General features: G+C 48.3%; 1 protein-coding gene across 3 annotated transcripts; it reads right to left on the bottom strand.

The window, feature by feature from the left end:
• Positions 1–581: 581 nt before the first annotated feature.
• On the bottom strand, positions 582–12455 carry Tmem170a (transmembrane protein 170A). 3 transcript variants are annotated; one of them, XM_048355107.1, is made up of 3 exons: positions 12195–12455; positions 4188–4358; positions 582–1571 (listed from the first exon to the last, which is right to left on the bottom strand). In XM_048355107.1, exons 1-3 carry the CDS (start codon positions 12328–12330, stop codon positions 1441–1443), a joined length of 438 nt encoding a protein of 145 aa, XP_048211064.1. In that variant the 5' UTR covers positions 12331–12455; the 3' UTR covers positions 582–1440. The 3 variants fall into 3 exon arrangements, with proteins under 3 accessions (XP_048211064.1, XP_048211065.1, XP_048211067.1); XM_048355108.1 differs by having other exon boundaries at positions 4257–4358; XM_048355110.1 differs by having other exon boundaries at positions 12259–12332.
• Positions 12456–19808: the final 7353 nt, after the last annotated feature.

Raw genomic sequence — 19808 nt, 5'->3', positions numbered from 1 at the left:
AGGTGGTAGAGTGCTAGCCTTGAGCAAAAAGAAGCCAGGGACAGTGCTCAGGCCCTGAGTCCATGCCCCAGGACTGGCAACAAAAACAAAACAAATAAACAAAAATAAAACAAAGGGTAAGGCTATCCTAACCCAATCTGGCTTAAAATTTCAATTCAAACTTGTGGATAGAGAAGGTATCCTTCCGGGGCTGGGGATATGGCCTAGTGGCGAGCGAGCTTGCCTCGTATACGTGAGGCCCTGGGTTCGATTCCCCAGCACCACATATACAGAAAACGGCCAGAAGTGGCGCTGTGGCTCAAGTGGCGGAGTGCTAGCCTTGAGCAAAAAGGAAGCCAGGGACAGTGCTCAGGCCCTGAGTTCATGCCCCAGGACTGGCCAAAAAACAAAACAAACAAACAAAAAAAAGAGAGGGTATCCTTCCAACTCAACTAAGATTACAATTAAAGCGATTTGTTCTCATGGGGGGTGTAGAAATTCTTTGGAAGTCTTGAGCATGCACGAAGCTGTGGGCCTGCAGCCCCCGCTGCTCGGGAGACTGAGGCAGGAGGGTCACGAGAGTGCGGGCGTTCAGGGCCAGTCTGGCCCACACAGTGAGAGCTCATCTCTTTAAGAAATAAAACGTGCATCTCCGTGATCCTAGCACTTAGGGGGCTGAGGCAGGAAGACTGTGAGGTTAAGGCCAGTCTGGGCAACATAGTGAGTTCCAGGCTGGCCTGGGCTACACAGTGAGACCTTCTGTCAAAACAAAACCAAAAACACCAGCTCACTTAACTGGCTTATTTTAGCCAAATGTACAAAACAATTGGTTCACATCTCTTAAAATATATTAAGTAACCAGAGGTTAAGACAGTTTTCCATAAAGTGTCACATTCTCAGTGGGACCAAAGCCACTTCCTTGAGTGATTCAACTTTGTTCCCATTATAGTTCACTAAATTTTGTTCTCACCAGCTACACGCAACTAAAACTTGGCATTATCATCATGAAGCTGTAGCAAAAGGAGTTTTCAGATTTTAATCAAGTTTAGACCAACTGAGATTTCAGTACAGTGTACTCACACTTGGCATGAGCCAGTAGTTTCCACAGCTGCTCAAAGGGGGGACAGGCCCTGCTTTCCTCACAGAATATTGACAATTCAAGTGGCAAGGGATACAATCCAGAAGCGTTGATGGCTTGGCTTGGGTCAAGGTGTGCATGATGCAAACGTTCTTCAATTAAATCTCTACAGAAAGAAGCAGCTCGTTCTGTCTCGGTTGAGAATGACAGGAGTCCACAGCGACCTTCGATGGCTGAAGCTCAAATTGAAGAAGGGGCTGAGATAGGTTCATATTCCTATTCATCCACGTTGCTTCCATTTGGAGAGCTAAGAAAATACTACTCCATTGTATTCCTTCTGAGGATGACATAGAGCTTCGACCTCATACCAGAAAGGGCATATGCTATAGAGTAGCTAAAATCCGTAGAAAAGAGACCACCACCACACAGAAGGTCTGTCCGGTGCCCAGGGTAAGGGCTTCAAATGGTATCATCTCCTTCCCGGCGGCACGGTACACCCCGGCAATGGCCGCACCTGGTTCAAAAGTCAAAGGTGTTCAGAAGAAAACACAAGGTTAACAAAATCATGAAAAAAATAGCACTGAAAATTCCACTCTATACCGAATGTTCCAGATTTTTTGCACTAAAATTTAAATATTACTGAAATCATTGTCCAAAAAGAAATGTACCCATTACCTGACTTCCCTAACTGTAAACCGTATGTCACCTTTATAATAACAATAAAAAATTACAGAAATGTTTCATTTCCTCTATTCTTCCTATTCACTCTAGTTGCTAAGTGTTCTTTATATGCTCTGCAAATCACTGAAATGTGATTTTAGATGTGGACTCCCTAAAACTGAGAATCGCCTACGTTTATTGAATAAAACAATCTGGAAGTGCTGGACGCCGGTGGCTCAAGTCTGTAAGCCCAGCTACTCAGGAGGCTGAGATCTGAGGATCATGGTTTGAAGCCAGCTCCAGAACGAAGTTCCAATTAGCCAGCAAAAAGCCCAAAGTGGAGCAGTGATTCACATGGTAGGCATCAGCTTTGAGCAAACAAAGCTAAGAGGCAGTGCCTTGGCCCAGAGTTCTGGTGCAAATCATTATCTCATCATCATTGCATTACCATCATCATCTAAAATAATCAAAACCACAGACAGCAATTTCCATATGGTCTGACTATGAACTCAAACGTATCTCTATTTCCATGTAGTTTAACCCCATGCCTCTTATTTAAGAGGTACGTAATAAAGTTTTGGCAATAAATGACAATCTCTTGAGTGAGAAAAGCAAGAGATGTTCCAGGCTATAGGGAACAATCTCCTTCCTTGAGGCTCGACTATCTATCATCCTCAGGGTTCCATTTAAGAGAGAGAAAGAGGAGAAGGTGAGGAGCTGTGGACAAAGGAAGAGAAGAGGACTCTAAGCCACAAAGTTATTCAAGGATACATAGAATCAGGTGTGGCAGTACACACCTATAATTCTAGCATTCAGAAAGTGGGGAGGGGGAGAAGTGACCCATTGCAAATAAGAAAAAAAAAGGGGGCTGGGAATATGGCCTAGTGGTGGAGTGCTTACCTCACATAGATGAAGCCCTGGGTTCGATCTCTCAGCACCACATATATAGAAAAAGCCAGAAGTGGTGCTGTGGCTCAAGTGGTGGAGTGCTAGCCTTGAGCAAAAAGAAGCCAGGGACAGTGCTCAGGCACTGAGTCCAAGCCCCAGGACTGGCAAAAGAAAAAAAATAAAATAAAATAAAGGCAATAAGGAAAATCCCAGGGGTTTCTTTCTCTTTCTTACATAATTGTTTTTATGTTAGAAAACGTCATAGAAATTGAGAACACAAAACACCTGTATTTACCCAGTATTTATCTGAGTGGGACAGAGACCCATAATACTCAATTAAGTGTCTACACAACTGGGCTGCAGTAGTGTAGCTGAGTGGTAGTCTTTATGCTTAGCCAGCAAAAAAAAAAAAAAATTTAAAAAAATGGAGTCATTCCTCAACACCACACATCTTATAAATATAATATGAAAGTATTAAGCGGGGAGCTGGTGGCTCACACCTGTAATCCTAGCTACTCAGGAGGCTGAGATCTGAGGATTACAGTTCAAAACCAGCCCAGGAAGGAAAGTCTGTGAGACTATTATCTCCAATTAACCCTCAAAAAACAGAAGTGGCACTGTGGCTCAAGTGGTAGAGTGCTAGCCTTGAACAAAAGATCAGGGACAGTCCACAGGCCCAGAGTTCAAGCCCCAGGACCAGCAAAAAAAAAAAAAAATTATTACTGTTTTGTCAAAAATAAAGAACAAAAAAAGTTGGGGGTCATATCTATAATCCTAGCAACTCAGGAGTTGAGATCTGAGGACTACAGTTCAAAGAGAATCCTAGGCAGGAAAGTTTGTGAGACTCTTTTCTCCAATTAACAACCAGAAAACCAGAAGTGGAGCTGTGGCTCAAAGTGGTAGAGCGCTAGCCTTGAGCAAAAAGCAAACCCTAGAACTAAAACAAATACATCCATGATAAAAGAGAAGAAAAAAGACCCAGAGCCCTGGTGGCTCATGCTTGTGAGCTTGCTAGCTACTCAGGTGGCTGAGATCTCAGGATCCAGAGTTCAAAGCCAGCCTGGACAGTAAAGTATATGAGCCTCTTATCTTCAATTAACCACCAAAAAGCAGGAAGTGAAGCTGGGGCTCAAATGGCAGAGTGCTAACCTTGAATGAAAAAAGTTCAGGGATAGAACCCAGGACCTGCACGAATAATAATGAGAAGGAGGAGGAAGGGGGAGGAGGAGGAGGAGGAGGAGGAGGAGGAGGAGGAGGAGGAGGAGGAGGAGGAGGAGGAGGAGGAGGAGGAGGAGGAGGAGGAGGAGGAGGGAAGCGGAGGGGGGGAAGCGGAGGGGGGGAAGCGGAGGGGGGGAAGCGGAGGGGGGGAAGAGGAGGGGGGGAAGAGGAGGGGGGGAAGAGGAGGGGGGGAAGAGGAGGGGGTGAGGAAGAGGAGGAGGAGGAGGAGAAGAAAGCCCCATAATGACAGACACTACTCTTGAAAAGCAAATTCATCCCACTCAGATATATTTCTAAAATGAATCCTAAATGAACTGGCCAAGCACATTCAACGTTTTGACTGGTATTTTAATGTCTAACATACTTGTCAAGATTCCAGCAGTAATTGGTCCCACGATGCCCATCAACAGGATGCTTACAGACATGAACCTACCATATTTGTGATGTCTGAGTGTGAAGAGGGCCAGTAATCCAGCAGGGACATGAAAGAAGAGAGAAGACACCAGTGCCCACAGGAACACACCATACCACATCTCTGCAGAGACAGGAGAGACTGGGTCACACACAGGCCTTAGCAAGCACCACAAAAGGTCCTTATCCTCTCCAGGGTTTCCCTTCCAAAACCATTTACCGTTTAGTTGCATTATGGGTTCATTAATAAAATACCCAAGGCAGTCACTGAGGGCTCACATCTGGAACCCTGGCTACTCAGGAGGCTGAGGTCTGGGGACGGTAGTTCAAAGCCAGTTCAGGCAGGTAAGTCCAATTAACCAGTAAGAGGCCAGAAGTAGAGGTACACTACCGCTCAAGTGGCAGAATGGTAGCCTCAAGCAAAAAAAATCAAGGTTGGTGCCCAGGCCCTGAATTCAAGCCCTCATACCAACACACACACACACACACACACACACACACACACACACACGGGGTCACAGCCGCTGTGGCACCCAGCTGGGTGGCAGGAGCCTGGCCTCAACACAGCCAGCTCCTCCCAGACCACAGCACAGCACAACTCCTTTCCAAGCCAGTCGCAGAGCCCCGAGGCTAACCACTCAATACCTTCTCAGCAACCTGAGGGCGCCTAGAGTGCCTCACCGTGGGCAAAGGGGACACGACCCTGGTGCCAAGAACTCAGAGCAGTCACCACCCAGCTGCTGTGGGGAGCTGCTCAGACGAGACCACCAAAGACCACATCCACCTTGAACTGAGACTGCGCGCCCACGGCAACGCTTTCCACAGTCAGTCCTCAAACTGCTGGGGCGTGGCCTCCCGCCACAGAACACTCAGGTCGGGAGCTGGGGGGCAAGGCCTCCATTGCCAGAGACACTCTGGCCGGTAACTTCCAGAAAAATGGGTCCAGCGCAGGTGTGCCACCCAAGCACGATGAGATAGTGTACCCCCAAATTCAAGCTAAATCTGACAGGACCACAGCCTTATAAAAGAGAGGTTATCTCGATCTCCTTCCCACCTGCTCTGGCTGCAAAGAGCCACCTGCAAGCTAAAAAGGGAGCGAGCCTCCACCAGACCCTGACCCTGCTGGCGGCCTGACCAGCCTTCTAAGCTCCATAGCTGAGAAGATCAACGTCAGCTGTTTGCATGTCTAGTCTGTGGGATCTTGTCAGAGCATCCCGGCTAAGCCACCAGCACCTACTTGCTCCCACTCCCCGTGGGGGCACAGCACCTGTCTACAGAGGCCACTAGGCTCCGAACTCAATTCCCCTTAGCAGCTTTGTAAACAGTAGGTCAGCACCTCCTGGGTTTTGGAGAAGGGGGAGCAGCTGCACCCCTATAATCCTGAACTCCAACCATCAGCTACCTCAGCGCCTACATATTTATACGAGACCACTTAAGTCACTTCAAGTAGGAAAAAAAAAGGCTGTATTATGTTAGATGAGTTTTCTGTTTATAAAAACACTTCAGATGAATGGCATCATTAAAGGACTGTTAATAGCAAAAGCAAACCCAGATCTATAGAAGACACTTTAAAAAAAAACAACACTAATTGATTTCTCTTTAATCGCCCACACCTTAATTTGCCATCTACTAAATAGCTACTTATAGATTGTCATCCAGTACTTCGCATTTCCCTGGCTCAACACAGTCAAAAATATTTGTTCTGTCTATCTTACAGTATTTCTTGTTTACCACTTTAAGGGCATTATCTCCAGCTTTGTTTTCCTTGGACCTGTGCTGCTCTGTTTTGTGCTGCTACAGCCAAAATTCTTCAGCTCACAGTTCTGTAAGCTGGAAAGAACAAGGCTGAGAGGCTACATCAGGTAGTGTCTGGCTGTACTAGGCCACAGCCTTACGGCTGCACTACAATGAGGCACAAGGCATCCGGTGGAGAGGGGGGCACCACGGTGGGCCAAACTGGCCTTTATTACAAACCCACTCTCAGCTGGGCACCTGTGGCTCACACCTATAATCCTAGCTACTCAGGAGGCTGAGATCTGGGGATCAAAGTTCAAAGCCAGCCGGGGCAGGAAAGTCTGTAAGACTCTTAACTCCAATTAACCATCAAAAAAAAAAAAAAAAAAACCACAAAAAAACCCAGAAGTGGAGCTGTGGCTCAAGTGGCAGAGTGCTAACCTTCAGCACAAAAGTTCAGGGACAGTTCTGGCACAACCCTACTCCCTACAAAACCCTACTCCCACCATAATCCATTCTTGAGGAAAGGGTTTTAAACCGTAGCAACAGTAAAAGGCCTATCATGGTGAAGGATACATCAGATCAGTAATCTGCAGTAAAAGACTATAAAAAGAAATGAGAATAAGCACAGGGATACAACAGACCCCAAATTTCACCTCCTCATCCCCCAAACCTGGCAACATGACACTTTTGTGCAGATGGGGTTGCATTAAGGACCTTCCAGTTGGAGATGGTCAGGGTGTTCCAATGGGCCTGATGTAACCACAAGGGTCCTGCAAAGGGGAGCAGGAGGTCAGTGCTACAGAGATTGCAAGGATGTTAGGCCGTTGGCTCTGAAGAGAAGGAAGAGGCCATGAGCCCAGGAATGCAGGCAGCCCGGAGGAGCTGCAAAAGGCAAGGAAACTCTTCCTGGAGCCTCCAGAAGGAACCCGGTCTGCCCGCCCCTTGCTTTTAGCCTGGTGAGACCCGTCTGGGACTTCTGACCTCTGGGACTGTCAAACGGTTAAAAACTTGTTAAAGATGCCAAGTTGGGGGTAATTATGGGAGCAATAATAAGCTAATACAGATACTAAGAACTTAGCCATCAATTACTCAAATATTTATTGAGCGCATCTATGTCCGGCACATCAGGGAAGAAAAAATAGATGAAGGGCTAGAGGAGGGGCTCAAGTGGTAGGGCCCCTTTGCTTGCTCAGCCCCCCGCCCCCAAGTTTGAATCCAGATTCCAGCATAAATAAATAAATAACCAGGGCAAAAAAGTGCTGGTAGTATGGCTCAGCAGTAGAGCAGTAGGGCAGTAGAGCACCTAGTTAGCAAGGGCAGTTTCCTGAGTTCAAACCCCAGTGCTGCCAAGATTCCAGGGGAAGAAAGCCACAGGGAGAATTCTAAATTAATACAATTGTTATTCATAAAGGGCTTTATGAGGGCCAGCTCCCTGGCCTTGGAACCTCCACAGCTGCGTCACCTGACTCCCAAGCGGGGCCTCAAGACGAACTTGGCCCCATCAGCAGGGACAGAAGGTGCCTAAGCCAAAGAGGCCGACAGCCTTTCAGCGGCCCCGCCTTTGAGCTGGCCCTGCTCTGACCTTATGTTCCAGGCCACTGTGGGTGCGCTCAGCCAGCTTCTCTAAAGCTGTGATTGTCCCTAGACCACACGGTCCTCCTGGGGACTGGAGACCTAACCAGCCCTGCAACTCTCCACGGGGGCTGGGTGGTCACGATGCTCATGGCCCATGAGCCGGTATCTCTCGCCGTCCAGGAGCTCCATCAGACCCCAGCCCCCCCTGAACACAATACTTGCCCTCAGGACTCCTCACTGTGGCCTGCCATCTTTTTCCTGAAAGGAATGCTTGCCTCTGGCTTGGGAAGGCAAGCCCTGGCCTGCCTCACACCCAGTTACCTTGGTTCTAACCTGGCCATACCTTGTCTGTTCTCCATACAAAGCTAGTCCATCACTCAGTAGAATCAAGAACGGAGTGACGGAGATACTCTCAAACTGATTGTGGTCATGGTGTATAACTCTGAGCTACATTATAACCTGCTAGACGGTATACTTGGGGGGAAAAATGGGTCAGACCACCCCTCAACTCCAAACACACACACACACACCACACACACACACACACACACACACACACACCACACAGCCACTTACTATGTACTTTATCTCATATCACACTCACCACCAGATATTCTATGCTTAGTTTGTTTTCTCCCCAAGCCCCAGCAATGGAACAGAAGCTCTGTGGCACAAGCTTTGTTCTGTTCACCAGGTACCTTAACTTGGTACCCAGAAAACAACCAGTATCTGCTGAGTGACTGAAAAGAAGGCATGCTCTAAGAGTGATCCTTTCCGGTTTCAACATATATATATATATATATATATATATATATATATATATATTTTTTTTTTTTTGCCAGTCCTGAGGCTTGAACTCAGGGCCTGAGCACTGTCCCTGGCTTCTTTTTGCTCAAGGCTAGCACTCTGCCACCTGAGCCACAGCGCCACTTCTGGCTTTTCTATATATGTGATGCTGAGGAATGGAACCCAGGGTTTCATGTATGCGAGGCAAGTACTCTACCACTAGGCCATATTCCCAGCCCCTCAATCAAAATATTATCAGTGTTTAGTTTAATTATTATAAGACAGACCTTAACAATGATTCACTTAGGTGAAATCCCTATTTTCAGGAGATGTCATTCCTGAACACGACAGCAGAAAGGAGAGGGAAACACTGCCATGAGTGGTGACATGCAGCTGTAATTGTAGGGGAGGATGAAGCAGGCAGATGACAAGTTCAAGGTCAGCCTCAGGTACACAGTGAAAACTTTCTCAAAATAAAAGAAAGAACTATAGAGAGACAGAAGAGACTAGAGAGAGAGAGGAAGGGAGGGAAGAAGTAAGAAAGGAATCAAAAAAGGAAGGAAGGAAAGGAGGGAGAAATTGAACCACTTAGTAGAGAATAAGGAGAGTTAGGTGGAAATCTTAAATGGCCAAACTGCAAATGAAGGTTTAAAAAAAAAATCAGTTCAGGGGCTGGGGATATGGCCTAGTGGCAAGAGTGCTTGCCTCGTATACATGAAGCCCTGGGGTAGATTCCCCAGCACCACGTATACAGAAAACAAAAACAAAAACAAAAACCGCCAGAAGTAGCACTGTGGCTCAGGTGGCAGAGTACTAGCCTTGAGCAAAAAGAAGCTCAGGGACAGTGCTCAGGCCCTGAGTCCAAGGCACAGGACTGGCCAAAAAAAAAAAAAAAATCAATTCAAAGCTTCCTGGTAGGGAGAAACCACAGAATTATTTTAGAGCAATGATTCTGCAATAATGAGTTGGCATAAACTACAAATAACCTTTTCTGCGGAACCAAAATAGAAATGATGCCAGATTCAGGACACTGAATAAAATTCACATTAAGTAGGTTTGGATGCTTCGAAGTGACAAACTTCATCACCCACTAGCCCGTCATTCTAGCGCAGAGGAGCCAGAGCAGGGCGAGTGCGAGTCTAGCCCCATACTCGAGTCCCGAGGTTAAGGGCTGTGCTCCATGATGTCCACATCCTCAGTCCAGAGACTACATTTGTCCAAATTAGTCCCTGTAACCAGTTCCAGCACGTTTCATCTCCACTGTTTTCAGAACTGTTTCTGAAAGCAAACCATTTCCATGGCTACAGATGCTTCAGTACAATATCCTGAAACTATCATCCCAGATCGACTCGCCTCAATCCTCCTTAAAGAGAGCAAGACAGACAGATGGAGGGAACAGTCAACTCCCACCTGTCACACACACAGGACTTTACTCTTAAAAGGATTTGGGTAAAGATCTGACAGGTTATCTGCACCAAATAATTGAAGTAAGCATCATGAAGGGCATCAATGGACATTAATGATCTCCTGATGTAAGACACCGCATTGTAGGTAGCATTGTGACCAAAACGTTTCACCTGCATCTAAGCACGACGATGAACCTAGACTACAAAAGAACTGCTTTAGGTTCTTCAAAAATGCCAATCTCTGCCAGGCACTGGTGGCTCATGCCTGTAATCCTAGCTACTCAAGAGGCAGAGATATGAGGGTCAGCACAGCTCAGGGACAGCAAGCACCCAGACCAGACCCTGAGTTCAAGCCTCAGGACACACAGACACATGGGCATGGGTACGCGCGCGCGCGCACACACACACAGACAGAGTCAATCTCAAAGAACTGAAACAAAAAATGAATAACTGTTAACACTTTTTGAAGTAAAACAAGATTAATCTTTAGCAATATCACTAGCAAATATAATGGTTGATCCCTGATTAGGTCCAGGCATTTATTTACAAAAAAAAACAAAAAACAAAAAGGAAAAAGGACATTTGGCCAATTGGGGGAATTTAAGTAAGTGTTAGAGGACATAGTTAGATCAATATAAAATCTCAGGATTAATAAGATTCCTGTAGCTATGACAAGAAAAACCCTCATTTTAGAAGTATTATACATTATATGCCATAAATTCCTGAACAGGGTTGCGGAAAGCTAAAATGTGACATGGGTGCACGTGTGTGTGACCCTGAAAGCCTAGTGTGCTTTGCATAAGGACTCTTCCATCAGCCAAGGGCCAAATATGAGCATTACCCTATGGTAAAGTGTCAGTCTGACAAAGTAATCTGATAAGAAAGACAAAAGGAAATGAGCAGTAGAAGGGACACTGCCATCCTCATCCTCAGTGAGCCCAGGTAATCACGGAGGACTTCGTACAGGGCAAAGTGAGGGTCAGACTGTAACTCAGTCTAGGTGTGTGGCTGGCTGTACCTGCTGGGTTCGTGTTAAGTACCTGATGATGTTCACACAGGACTTCGAGGAACACTAGTTGTGAAGCCACGTGTGGCTCTATCTCTCGGCCTAAAGTGAGTGTGTTTGCTGCACAGTTTTTCAATTTGTAGGGGATTTGAAAGTTTTCCAAAAAAAGAGTTGGAGAAAATAAGCAAATAAAAAAAGACTTATCCCTTGGGAGGATAAAGGGGGCAAGAAGTGTAGGGACAGAAGGTGAACAAACGCAGCAGTGGTGCTCGCTAGCTACTATGTTGAAAATGAACTACACAATTTGTGAATAGGGATTGGAGGGAGAAACTGGGAGAGAGCAAGGGAAGGGGGTAACACTGTCCAAAAAGAAATGTACTCTTTACCTGACTTATGTCACTGTAACCCTTCACCTTTATAACAACAATTAAAAAAAAAGAAAACCGGATTTAGTCTTAGCAGTCAGTGTATGAACGCTTTTCCACACGAGGTCTCCAGAATGATGTGCATTCTTATCACTGTCAATTGTGGTCCCAGCACTTGTATTTATTTTATTTTTTGTGTGTGTGTGTGTGCTGGTACTGGGGCTCAAACTCAGGGCCTGGGTGCTAGGGCTCTTCCTGAGCCACAGCTCCACTTTCGACTTCTCTTTGGCTGGTTAACTGGGGATGAGTCTCACAGTCTTCGCTGCCTGGCCTGTCTTGGAACCACGGTTCTTCAGACTGCAGCTTTCTTGAGTGGCTAGGGAAGCCGGCGTGAGCTGCCGGGTGCGGGGTGGGGAGGCGGGGTCCCCCGGCGGCGGCCGATGCCCAGCCCCGGGCGCCCACGGAAGGCGCCTGGCGGTCGCTGCCGGGCTCCTTATCTCACGAGCACGGCGGTCAGCAGCCCCGGCCTCCCTCCTCCAGCTTGGTCCCGGGGGCCCGGCCTCCTCCTCCACCCCACCCCTCTCCGGCACACCCTCGGCGGCCGCCCTCCGCCCCCCCCCGCCGCGAGGCCCTTCCTCGGGGTTCCCCAGGGAAGGGAACCCCTTTCCACCCTCCTCCCGGACCCGGCCGGCCACAGGGAGGGAGGGGTTCGAAACCAAGCTCGGGACTTAAGAATCTGAACGCCGTGCAACAGGTCTCAAAAAAGCGATTCCTAGAAAGAGAAGCCGGAGCAGGGGGCGGGTTCGGGGCCCCGGGGGGGGGGGGGAGGAGAAGGTGACAAGCTGGACGACAAAGGACGCGAGAGATCCGGCCTCCCCCCCCCCGCCCCCGGCCTGGCGGGGACGACCCCCGAGCCTCCCGGAGAGAGCGGGCCGACGCCCCGCGGCGCCCCGGGGGCCGCTATCCCGCGCCCGGAACGAGCTCGGTGCGGCCGCCCCGTCGGAGCCCGACGCGCGGGTGGCGGGGGGGGGGGGGGGGGGGGCGGCGCGCGGCGCGCAGTGCGCAGGCGCGGGGCGGGGTCCTACCTGGGAAGGAGCAGAGGGAGGTGGAGTTGGGGCACAGGGTCCCGTTGCCCACCCGCGGTACCACCTTCAGGCTGAGGATCTGCTGCAGGAGCCCGGCCGAGCCCCCGCTGCCGCCGCTCCCCTCGCCGCGCTCCATCCCGCCGCCATCCAACGCAGAGAGAGGAGCGGAAGAAGTGCCCCAAAGTGCTGACGCCGAGCTCCGCTCGCTGCACCTCCCGCCGCCTCGGCGTCACCTGCGGCCGCAGCCCTCTTCTTCCTCCCACCAGCCCCAACGGCGCTGCCAAGTGATGGTTCTTTCCTCCAATCACAGGGCGCCTCAGATGGCAGGGGCGGGGCGAGTGTTTCTCCCGCCCCTTGACGTTTGCGTAAGTCTCGCAAAACCCAGCCCCACCCCTCTCAGGCTACGCCCCCTGCTGGCTGGACGAGTCTTCCTGCTTTAGCTGGCCGCTTTCTGCAGTGCCTGTCTCTGCAGCGCCTCCTATGAGAAAGTGAGGGGATTGCACATTCCCGTTCAGACCCGAGAGGTTGATTGATACAAAAGCAAGGATCCCAACAGATTTGTAACCCCAACATTTATGATGTTGCATAACCCAGTCTTGAGGAGTTAATGACACATTAACCCAGTTTTTCAGAACTAACTGCCCTCAAACTCACAGACCCCAATAAAATCTTGAGGTCTTTTTTTTTTTTGCCAGTCTTGGACTTGAACTCAGGGCCTGGGCACTATCCCTGCGCTTCTTTGGCTCAAAGCTAGTTCTCTACCACTTGAGCCACAGGGCCACTTCCGGCTTTTTCTGCTTATGTGTTACTGAGGGATCAAACCCAGTGTTCCAGGCATGCAAGGCAAGCACTCTACCACTAAGCCACATTCCCAGCCCAGGCTTGAGATCCTGAGACCTCCAGTTCATGGCTCCTCCCTGAGCTTGCACACTCCCCCATCTGGAGGAGGCACTTTTGCCTTCACTTTGCTTTATGTTAATAAACCTGATTCTGCTTTAGGTTTCCTCCGTATTCATTCCTGAATTCTATCTGACAAGAGCTTTCTGGTTCCCAGATCCATTGACCCGAACCCAGTAACAGTTATGAAATTCAAATTCTTTATGACAGGATGAATAAGATGACTATTGCGTCTTCAAATTTTGGTTGGGGGGAGGGAGGAGGAAGGCAACACAAACTCTTGGAAAATCACAAAACACATAGAAAGCAAACTAAAAATGAAGGGTTGAAGAGGATGCTTGGTTTTTGCACTGATAGAGGGGCTTGAACTCAGGGCCTGGGTATTATCCCTTAGCTTTTCCCCCCTCAAGACTACCAGTGGGCTTTTCCTGGCTCATTGGAGGTAAGCGTTTCATGGACTTTCCTGCCTGGTCTGGCTCCAAATAGTGACCCTCAGATCTCAGGCTTCTGGGTAACTAGGATTTCAGGCATGGGCCACAGGTCCTTGATTAATAAGTCTTTTGTTTTTATTTCACTAGGCACTGTCCCTGAGCCTTTCTACTGAAGGCTAGAACTCTACGACTTTGAGCCACAGCTCCACTTCTGGTTTTCTAGCAATTAATTGGAGATAAGTGTCAGGTACTTTCCTGCCTAGGCTAGGTTCATACCACAATCCTCAGATCTCATTCTTCTGAGTAGCTAGGATTACAGATACAACCCACCACACCTAGCAAGCTTTATACTTCTACTTCACTTATCTCACTTACAGTGAGGTGAAGAACTATAAAACTTTAAGAGGGCAATGTAGAATATTTTTATCTTCTCAGCATAGTAAAACTTTTTTTTAACTGCATGGATGTATTATCTTTTTGCACAGCCATAATTAATGAAGACCTCCTTGGAGGTGTGTAGCTAGAAAGTGTGTCACAGAAATGCATAGTATGCATTGGTTTCTTAGTGCTGTCCCTTTGCCTTTTCTTTTTCTTTTTGCAGTCCTGAGGCTTGGGACTCAGGGCCTGAGCACTGTCTCTGGCTTCTTTTTTGCTCAAGGCTAGCACTCTACCACTGAGCCACAGCGCCACTTCTGGCTTTTTCTATATATGTTGCTCTGAGGAAGCAAACCCAGGGCTTCATGTATGAGAGGCAAGCGCTCTACTCCTCCTGGGCCATACTCCCAGTCCCACAGTAAAACTTTTAAAAAACTTTTTGTTATTATAAAGATGATGTACCCAAGTAATGAGTACCTTTCTTTTTGGACAATGTCACCCCTTCCCTTGCTGAACCAGTTGTTAAATTAGATACCATCTGCAGGGTGCGGATGGATTACACCTGTAATCCTAGCTATTTGGGAGGCTGAGATTAGGAGGTCTGGGGATACAGGTCAACCTGAGTACAAAAGTCTGCAAGACTCCATCTTGGTGAAAGAAGCTGAGCATGGTATCACATACCCATCATCCAATCTTGTCAAGCTATCAGAGGAAGTGAAAAATAGGATAATCCCAGTCCCGGAGAGTGTCTAAGCCCACAAGGGTTCTAGGGAAGCAGTGTCTACTTAGTAAGCATAAGACTCTGAATTAAAATCCCAGTAGTAACCAAGGGTCAGTGGCTCATGCTTATAAGGAGAAAAAATGCATTGGGAGTGATGCACAAATCTAATTTAGAGAGTAGCCCAGCTGGTTTTGGCATATGGGTCTTGAAGAAATAGTCCAGCTGATGCAACCAACCTGGGAGAAAGACCCACAAGCAAGAAAGATTCCGGTCCAAATTGATTGTAATGAACAGGATCTGTCAGAAGAGGGCACAGAGTACTCAGGTCCGAAATACTGACTCCTGTAACTCCAAATGCAAATATGAAATACTGAACTATTGGAAGTGACCATAAAGACCATTTCCATACAAGACAAAGTCATCAGAACATCATAGGAAAAAAAACCAGAAACCAGAAGGAAGAAAATCACATTTAATAATAGAAATGTGGTGAAATTTTACTGAAATTTGATAGTGGTGTGATTTGATATCATACATACACATACCTAATAAAAAATTTTCACTTTAAAAATGTCTAAAGTCTGGTAATGTGGCTCAGTGGTAGAGTGCTTGCCTGGCATGCATGAAGCCCTGGGTTCCATCCCTCAGTATCACATACACAGAAAAAGCCAGGAGTGGCGCTGTGGCTCATGTGGTAGAGTGTAGCCTTGAACAAAAGTAGCTCAGGGACAGTGCCCAGGCTCTGAGTTCAAGCCTCAATACTGGCAAAAAAAAAAAATGTCTAGAGCTGGGTGGGTACGAGTGGCTTATACCTGTAATCCTAGTTACTCAGGAGGCTGAGATAGGAGGATCATGATTCTCCTCCTACTGATTCAAAGCTGGCCTGAGAAGAAGTCCATGAGACTCTAATCTCCAATTAACCACGGTGGTGGTGGGGAGCCCAAAATGGAGGTGTACCTCACATGACACAATCCATGAGCAAAAAAATGTAAGGGGCAAAGCCCAGGCCCTGAGTTCAAGCCCCAGTACTGGAACACAAAAAATGTGTAGATGCTGTAAATGTCATTACATTTCAATAAAGCTAAATTGTAGGTTGGAGATGTGGCTCAAGTAGGAGAGGACTTAACATGACAGGAGGTCCTAAATTCAAAACTCCAGAATAGCCAAATTAAAGAAGGAGAAGGAGAAGCAAAGGCCAGAAAAGATTTCTCCACTTGTTCTTTTCTGTCTATGGGTACAATACAAATTGACTTTTTATATTTTAGACAACTCTACACTCTTATCAGCCAGGAGATGGCATCCGAGGGAATCTGTAAACATATCTTACCCAGTTGGTTTTTCTCTCCCAAGTTTGTCTTTCACACAGGTCCCTGCCATGAAACCTACAACTGCTTTCCTTCAGCCTGTCATTCTGTCAACTTATTGTCCTTTTCACAGAGGCTACGCAAGGCAAGTTCCAAACCATTTCTTTGAATTCGTTTCCCGTGACTTATTACTGCACAAATTAATAGTCTGCCTTTTCTCTTTCCTACTGAGCCACACTTTGGGCCCTATTTTTTTTTTTTTTTTTTTTTTTTTTTTTTTTTTTTTTGGCCAGTCCTGTGCCTTGGACTCAGGGCCTGAGCACCGTCCCTGGCTTCTTTTTGCTCAAGGCTAGCACTCTGCCACTTGAGCCACAGCGCCACTTCTGGCCATTTTCTGTATATGTGGTGCTGGGGAATTGAACCTAGGACCTAATGTATAGGAGGCGAGCACCCTTGCCACTAGGCCATATCCCCAGCCCTTGGGCCCTATTTTCTGCTGGTAATTTTTTTGAAGGTCCTAGGGCTTGAACTCAAGGCTCAGATGCTGTCCCTGAGCCTCTCAGTGCTCAAGACAAGTTCTTCATCACTTGAGCTGCATTACCACTCATTTATCGGAGATTAAGAGTCTCATGGACTTTCCTACTTTGCTTCGGCTGGCTTCGAATCTCAATCCTCAGATCTCAGTCTTCTGAGTAGCTGGGATTACGAGTGTGAGCCACCAGTTCCTAGCTTCTGCTGATAAATTTAAAATAAGGTCACACTTCCTGCCTGGGTGAGCCCACGGCAGGAAGAGACCAGGTAGGGCTCATCCTGGAATGTTCTACGTGCAGAGAGCAAAGCAGGCCTCAACTATTTCTGTCCTAGCACCTTTGCAGTCACAGAAGAATGAATGACTCACGGGGCAAAGAAAGAGTGCAGTACAGAAGCCATTAACTGTGATCATCAAGAGGAATAAGACCTGTGGGGTGGCGCTGTCGGGCCTGCACCGAGCTTCCCTGATCACCATCTCCTTGTTCTTAGCTCCTAGCATCATGAATATCTTGCTCATCTTTTTTTTTTCTTTGTTTCATCTCTCTTTTTTCAAGGTCTGGGTGCTGTCCCTGAGCCTCTTTGTGCTCAAGGCTAGCACTCTACCTCGTGAGCCACAGCACCACTTCTGGCTTTTTCTGTTTATGTGGTACTGAGAAATCGAACCCAGGGCTTCATGCACGCTAGGCAAGCACTCTACCACTAAGCCACATTCCCAGCCCCCGAGAAACTCTTATCTCCACTAAACTACCAAAAAAAGCAGAAGCGGAGGTGTTGCTCCAGTAGTAGAGCTGTAGCTTTGAGCAAAAGCAGCTCAGGGACAGCGTCCAGGCCCTGAGTTCAAGCCCCAGGGCTGGCACACACACACACACACACACACACACAAAAGGTCTGAGGGAACTTGAATGACCTGGCCAGAGATATCCACGTCCATACCTATTGCCAAGTAAAGAGGCACAAAACTCTCGATACCCTTTGTCCTACCAAGCAAAAGCCACCTGTGCTGAGAATCCAAAGCCAGCAACCACCAGAATCTCCCTTCTGGCAGTTTATGGGGACAGTGATGTGGCAAACCTGAGGTCCCAGACCAGCTGTGCACTTGTATAATTCAGAGTGCTCTGCGTGGATTCGCATCTGCTTCCTTGTCCTTCCCGGAGGTTCTGGGCACTTTATTTTCCTCTTAAAATGTTTATTGGGCATTTATTGGTTCTTGTTTCCTGGGCTCAGGACTACAATCCTGGTGCATCCCGGATCCTCGCCATGCACCGGTGCCACACCCTCAGCCCTTCCGGCGCTTTAGTTCTTTTTCAGGGAGGGTCGTCACTTTCTGCTCAGGACCAGCCTCAGACCAGGAACCTCCAACCTACACTTCCCTTACAGTGGGAACTACAGGCATAGGACATCGCGTCAGGGGCCAGATTCCCTTGACTAAACCCAGAGCTGGTGTTTGTGGCTCACAAGCAGACATCTTAGCTGGGAAGGACAAAGGGAAGGTAGAAGCGCCTCCTAGAGTCTTGTTTTTCTTCCAAGTTCCTAGCCAGACTGATTCATCACACTGAACCCATGATCTACCCCATATGCCTACCAGGCACTGGCGCCTCTGGCCAGCCTGTGCCAGCTTCTTAACCCTGCTACCCACTTCACCCGACTCGCCGTGCAGACCTCTCCTCTTCCTCCTCTTCTCACCGCCCCCTGCTAGGCTTACGCAGGTTGCTCTTCAGATTCTCAGCCCAGAATTTACCACCTCCTACGTGGCACAGCTGCGTTGCGGGCCCCACTCTTCCCTAAAGCAAATTTTTAAAAAGGTGGGGGGGGGAAGTCCACCTTTCTGCTAGGGAAAGGGTCTTGGCAAGCTTCGTTCATCCTCTTCTTTGCCTGCAATACAAGAGCAAAATCTCACTCCACCCTTCATGATTCTTCTCTCCTCATCACCTTGGCCCTTTACTTCTGAAGGGATTTTATAGGCTGCAAAAAAATCTAACCTGGCCAGGCACCGATGGCGCATGCCTGGAATTGTACATACTCCAAAAGCTGAGATCTGAGGATCACAGTTCAAATCCATTCTGGGTAGGAAAAGTCCATGAGACTCTAATCTCCAAGTAACCCGCAAAAAAAAAGTGGAAGTGGAGTCGTGGCTGGAGTGACAGAGTGCCAGCCATGAGCAGAAAAAGCTCAAGGGGACAGTGCAAGTCTAATATGCATCACACAAGACAATGACGATGTTTATTTCCACAGTAGGATGTTTCCCTTCCAGACAAATCAAAGGTTCATTACACCAGGGCAGGGTGATGGGGTGTGGAGGGAACCCCTGGAAGGTGGGGCAGAGAGAAGTGAAGGGGAGACCATAAGACACTGCCTCTGCTCTCTGTCTCTCTCTCTGCAGATGGAGATGGGACGCCCAAGGCTTTGATGGAATTTGGTGACCCAAGCATGGAGAGAATGGGGTGCGTGGGTGCCCCTCCATGCCCAGTCAGGAATGGCATACCGGGCAGGAACTCAGCTACTGCACTGTACATCCAAGAGAGGAGAGAGTTAAGAGGAAAGTGCTAGAGGGGAGCCATACCTGCTGTACGCCCAGAGAAAGTGGGGGTAAGAGTTTCTCGTTTCCATGAAGATTGAGCCTGCTGGGAGCCCAGCTCCTAAAGAAGACTCAAAGGAACGCGGGAGGCTGGTGGCACACACGCCTGTAATCTTACTCAGGGCCCTCGCCCCATCCGACCCTTTTCTGCTCTCAGGCTGGCGCTATACTACTTGAGTCCCGCCTCTAGGCCCCTTAATCCCAGCTACTCAGGAGGCTGAGATCCGAACGCTGCAATCTGAAACCAGACAGATGGGCGAGGGGCTCTTAGTTCCAATTAGCCAGCAAAAGCTGGAAGTGGAGGTGTGACTCCAGGAGTAGAGTGTCAGCTTTGAGATGAAAAATACAAAGGACAAGTGAGAACAGGAGGCCTTGAGTTCAAGTCTCAGTCTCAAGTCACACACAAGAAAGAATGGAATGGAGAAAAGGAAGGAAGGGAGGAAGGAAGGAAGGGAGGGAGGGAGGGAGAGAAGGAAGGAAGGAGAGGAAGGAGAAGAAAGAAGGAAGGGAAGGAAGGAAGGAGAGGAAGGAAGGAAAGAAGAAGGAAGGAAGGAAGGAAGGAAGGAAGGAAGGAAGGAAGGAAGGAAGGAAGGAAGGAAGGAAGGAAGGGGAAGGGAGAAAGGAAATTAACCCAGAGAGGGAGGGGGGAAGGCGGAACTGGGGGCGATCTCCAGCTCCGGGCCCCTGGTGTCTGGCGCCAGCCCCTCTCTCTGCTCACCGGGTCCCCTCTCCTCCTCCGGGCTGGGGGCGGGAGGGGGTGTGTGTGTGTGTCCCGGCGGC

This window comes from Perognathus longimembris, chromosome 10, assembly GCF_023159225.1.
Source record: "Perognathus longimembris pacificus isolate PPM17 chromosome 10, ASM2315922v1, whole genome shotgun sequence".
Classification (NCBI taxonomy): Eukaryota; Metazoa; Chordata; class Mammalia; order Rodentia; family Heteromyidae; genus Perognathus; species Perognathus longimembris.
This window is presented reverse-complemented; position numbering and strand designations above follow the sequence as displayed.

What these genes read in the sequence shown, in the direction of transcription:
- Tmem170a (XM_048355107.1), bottom strand. Translation starts at nt 12,330, where the DNA reads ATGGAGCGCGGCGAGGGGAGCGGCGGCAGCGGGGGCTCGGCCGGGCTC. An exon ending in CTCCCTCTGCTCCTTCCCAG is followed by an intron (nt 4,359 to 12,194) that starts GTAGGACCCCGC and finishes CTGTCTCTGCAG; the next exon opens with AGATGTGGTATGGTGTGTTC. An exon ending in TACTGCTGGAATCTTGACAA is followed by an intron (nt 1,572 to 4,187) that starts GTATGTTAGACA and finishes CTTTTGAACCAG; the next exon opens with GTGCGGCCATTGCCGGGGTG.